Consider the following 5,152-nt stretch of genomic DNA (forward strand, 5'->3'; position numbering starts at 1 on the left):
TTGTAATCAAGTCCAAATTCATTAGGCTTTTTCAATAAATGTTTTCTGTGCGGTCCCTTGCATACCAATGGCTCCCATGGCAACCAGAGTTTGCCCATTTGGGTTATTCTCCCAAAGTACATAACAAAAGAGCTCTTTTGCCTCCAAAATTCGACTATATGTTTAACACTGAAACCAGTATATAACTCATTACTTTTACCCTTTCTTTCTTTGTGTTTTGCTTTGCCTCTGAAATGCTATAAACCTGCCACACGCATGCTGGATTTCACATGCACCTAATTTAGCACTACAGCTCTCTTTGATACTTGCTTCACTATAGGTAGCCTATGCTAAAAATATTCCCTTCTTAATTTTGGATGTGATCAGTTTCACCAGTTTTGCTCAGAACAAATGCTTAAGCTCTCTGGAAGCTGTGCTTGTTTCTTCGTCCCAACATTTCCTTAGACAGCAGTGGAATTTAATTTGTCTCATTTATTTTGCTCCATTTAATTTCCTAAATAATTCAGGATCAGAGGAATCGTCTCTTACTAGACCTGTTGGAATTGATTTGATAATTTTCACTCATTAAAATAGCACCACATTAACATAATGGGCAGCTTTCCAGAAATGTTCGAGTTTTGCCATATTGTTCTGCCTTAATTGTTTTTCACTTCTCATGTCAGTGTTTTCTATGCAAAAATAGATATGTTCAAAATTATATTTCTTACAGAAGACAAGGTTTACAGCCTTCATAAACAAAACTTCTAATGAAATAAAAAATTCCCATATCCTTTACATAGAAAGTTATTAGATGTGCTTAATCTAAGAACGTTTTCAGTTTGGGTTGTTTACATTTTTTACTTTCTGAACTTCCCCTTCTCCCTAAGAATTAATAGTAAAAATTTCAAAAATCTCTGATTTGTGTAGATTTTCTGCCTGGAAAAACATAATATAAATTACCTAGGCCTCCTTTTCTTTCACTAGCATGGCATTTCTTTCATGTGTATTAATTACCTGGTGTCAAATGTGTACATTGATGGGTTGGTCAAAAATTACATGTTATTTCAAGTGCATTCAAATATGTTCTTCTCCCAGTCTCTCTTGCCACTAACTGTGTGTCTGTATTCTCTTAAGAGCCTCCAGCACTGCTCATTCATTTTTTTATATCTTCCTACTTGCTCTCCCTTCTCTAGAGTCTACCTGTACGTAGTTGCTGCAACCTGCATTGGCACAAACTTAGTTCAGCAGCAATCTAGCTACAGGGCAGTGTAGTTACTGTTCTGAGGACTGGATGGCTGACTTGAGATAGGAGTTAGTTTATTTCTTTCATCCAAGTGCCCATCCTTACTCAATTATACAGAAAAAGCCTCACATAAAACACCCCTGCTTCCCAACTTTTTTCATTCTCTCCATTAGCAGAACAGGGATGCAGAAGTTAATTTTTCATGTTCCATGACAAAGAGGACAGCTTGAATATAACCAGATTGATGATAAGAATCATTTTGAAATACCAGCTTTATGAATTAACTTCAAATGATTGTGAACCTTCCAGTCACGTTCTATATAAATTGCAACAACAAGAAAAAAATCTTTTACATATTTTTACCACCTTTGGGTATATGTAATCATCCCTTCTTGTTAGCTTAGAAATACATTTTTTTTCCTCTGACTATGACACAGAATGTTTGCCGTGAACCCTGTCTTCTGTATTCTTCTATTCACGTTTCTGTGTATTAGAAATGCAGCTTCCTTATTTATTCTTATGTTATTTCTTTTCACATAAGCTAAGCTGCTAAGTATTTCTGTTCACTTTTAAAATCTGCTGTCCATTCTGGAACATCTTTATCTATAATTAGAAAGTTGTTTTGCATTCTTTCCTCACTTTGCATCTCATAATAGCATAATTTTTCATTTTCCTTCTGGTTAATAGAAGTCTGCAATTAAGTAGGACTGCAGTCATAAGCATCTGACTTCTCAAATACGTGGAAATCTTCTATTCTGAAATATAACTTTATTCCTACTTTTTTCTGTCAATGTTCATTTTTTATCTTCGTAAATTACAACATTTAGCACATGTTTTCTCACTGAATTAGTTATTACACTGCAGGCTTCCCAACATTGACAACCATTGCAGATTTTTCTTCAAATCCAGTCAGAATAGCTGCAGTGTTGCTGCTGTGAATCTCTTGCTGTTTGCAGTTTTCTGTCAAAATACTTGCTCAGTATTTTACAGCATTCATTAATAAATGAATAAAACTTAATTTTCACACATTCAGATATGTATGCAGTTGGGTATGAATTACAGTTTACTCATTCTTTATTATCCATTCCTAATCTGTTTTCTATATTGCAAATCACAATTGAGGGATCTGCAGTTTAAGATAGGCTATACCTTACAGCAAAAAATGGATTGAAAAATCAGCTGAGAAATAGCTATTTTCTAACCGTTATATAGTTAGAATACAACAAGCTGGTGCCTCTTACTGAAGCTCTTTTCAAAGGTGTGTATTCTAAATTCATTCAGCTGAGGCTGCCCTTTCATAAACGGTTGTGGGCAGATGACTTCTCCCTCAGATGAATTCCCAGATAATCAGTTTGGGACAGGAAAACTTAACTAACTTCTACTTTTTTTCTACTTTTTCCTTGTCACTGTGTCATGGTTTTATGATTATTTTCTTTTTGATATCAGTATTCCACATCATAATATCATGAAGTGTACTGGGAGTTAAACAGCTAATGCTCCAGTTCTGTGGACAGTTGATATTTCCAAGTACCTGGTTCTCAGAAGAGAACAACTACACATGCCAGAAGACTTTCACTGTTCTGTTTCCCTTTTCTGTTTAGAGGGAAACATAAAACTTCTCGCAAGCCACAAGATTTCCCTTCTTTTACAGCTCATCTCTGTGGTGTGTGCTGCCTAGCCATCTTGCCTTCAGCATTAGACTGAGGTCTTTGCTTTTGGATGCACTCTCATTTATTTATTTATTTATTTATTTATTTATTTATTTATTTATTAATTTATTAGCTTAAATTCCAATTATATTGTATTATCTTGCATTCTACTATAATATTTAGTAAATTAGTTTTCTCCCTTAGCTCATTGCTGCTGTCTTGTTTTTTAGCCCCATCTCCTTACCTTTTCCCTTTTTTTCCCTTACCCCTTTCCCAGAGCATGGGCCCATGGGTCCCTCCACTCCAATTAGTCACAGAACTGGGCCAAACCAGCCCTTAAACCATTGACACACTGCTACAGACAAAAAACAACAACAAAAAACTGTATGGAGGACTCCCAGAATGTCTTGATCTTTTATCTTTTCAGGTTAGTTTGTCATACATTTTTAAATTATAATGCATTGTTCATCTGTTTTTCCTTGCTTATATCTGTCATTTCCACTAATCAGGAATTTTTTCTTGAGAGAAGATGAAACAACTTCCTCTAGAAGAGGTTGAGGAAATATTAGAAAATATGCATTTTGGAAATAAAAATTTTTATCTAGGTGAATAGTTTGTCTTCTCATGCAACAATTACTGATTGCAGGATAACTCCTCATTTCAGATTTCAAGATAAAATGAGGAGGATAGCAGATGAACTATGGGAAGTGTGCTCTGCAATCTCAAATTTAAGCCTAGAAAAGGAAGTCACTGAACCTGATAAACCTGTTACTTTCGAAAATGAGCTTAAGTCAACAGAGTAAGTGAATTCAACCCTGAATTTATTTGTGCTGCAGTGCTTTAGGCTACTGTTTCTCAAATACTCTTCCTATCAAATTGTTTTCTCCTAATTTTCTGCTACTGCACACTTCCATTAAGATGACTGCTCAGCCTCCTCAATACTTGGCTGTCAGTTCACACATTATAATCTAATTGCTAAAAAAAATCTTCTGTACAGAATGAAATTACATAGTTATTAAATATTTGAAAATTAGCCTAATTGTAGCTGTAGAAATACTACAGACTTTACTGATCTCTAAAATGAGATTTGTAACATTATAAAATAAATTGTCAATAGTAATACTTAATAAATAACTAGAATGTATTTTATAAACATGTTGGCATTCTTTGAATATGGGAATCTTGAGCTTCTAGTATTATTTTAGATGAAATTACAATACCCACAGGTCTTAGTTCTTATCCTGTTTAGACGTGCTGTACACTTATGCTCTAAGTAGTAAAGCTATTAGTGTACCTGAATACGCACAATGTTAAAGTTGCTGCCACAGTGTTTTAGGTTGCTGCTTAGGCAAATGTATGTAGATGTCATCTCGAAGGAATTGTTCCCTAGGAATTTCCAAGATCTTGGTCTTTGTGTGACTGTAGACAGACATAATTTTAATTCTGCTACTTCATTTCAGAAAATTGGTTTTGCTGTGTTTGCACAAGTTATCTTATTAAAGTAATAGTGGATTAGCAAGAGGAGCTAGGTACAGAGTCAAGAACAGTATCTGTATTTTTCTGATGGAAGTCCAGCAGATTTACTTGTGAATTCTCAACTTCTTCCCACTGTGTTGTTGTTCTTAAAATGCAATCTTGAAGTATAATAAGGAATCTTGAAATAATATAAACAATCTGACTGTATCCTATTAAGTTCATGTTCTCAACTTCTTTTTATAGTATTTAAATATCTAATTGTTTAAAGTGCCTTGAGTAGCGAGAGTTACTGACCAGATTTATCAGGAACTGCAAGTCTAGCATGAGATATCACACTTCATTGGCTACTGTTGACTCTGCAATGTAATTTGACAGGAGGGCAGGTGAATGATCTCTCCTGAGACTTGTGCCACTATGTTTCAGCCTAGCTGAGAAGAAATGTGCAAAGAAAAAAATCAAGAAGCTTGCTTCAAGACTATTGAAGCTGTGTGAAAGTTGGTGGGTTAGTTTTCATTTGACTAAATATAAAACTTTTGTTTTAGGGTATAACATCTCAATCAAAACTGAAAGTGAAAAAGTAACTAATGTATTAAAAATAAAGATTCAGTCAAAATAGGTGTTCTGAATATTTTTGCAGTAAAATATTGTGTATGTGAATAGAATTTGAGACTTCATGTAACTACATGCTTTTGTTTAATAATTTAAATTTCTAAATCATTTAAATCTTTGTTTAAGGAGTTCTGCTAATGGGGAAAAATGACTATGGAATTAGTAACTTTCTTTGAAGGATTAACCTTTTAATGCA

The 5,152-nt window shown here is 34.2% G+C and overlaps 1 protein-coding gene across 1 annotated transcript in view; it reads left to right on the top strand.

Moving 5' to 3' along the window:
- Positions 1-3,651: 3,651 nt before the first annotated feature.
- Positions 3,652-5,152, top strand: part of SGCZ (sarcoglycan zeta) — a 31,602-nt gene continuing 30,101 nt past the window's right edge. The window contains exon 1 of the mRNA XM_031553276.1: positions 3,652-3,670. Within this exon, the coding sequence (XP_031409136.1) occupies positions 3,652-3,670 (19 nt within the window). The remainder of the gene's footprint in view (positions 3,671-5,152) is intronic.

The sequence above is a fragment of the Meleagris gallopavo genome, chromosome 4 (assembly GCF_000146605.3).
Source record: "Meleagris gallopavo isolate NT-WF06-2002-E0010 breed Aviagen turkey brand Nicholas breeding stock chromosome 4, Turkey_5.1, whole genome shotgun sequence".
Classification (NCBI taxonomy): Eukaryota; Metazoa; Chordata; class Aves; order Galliformes; family Phasianidae; genus Meleagris; species Meleagris gallopavo.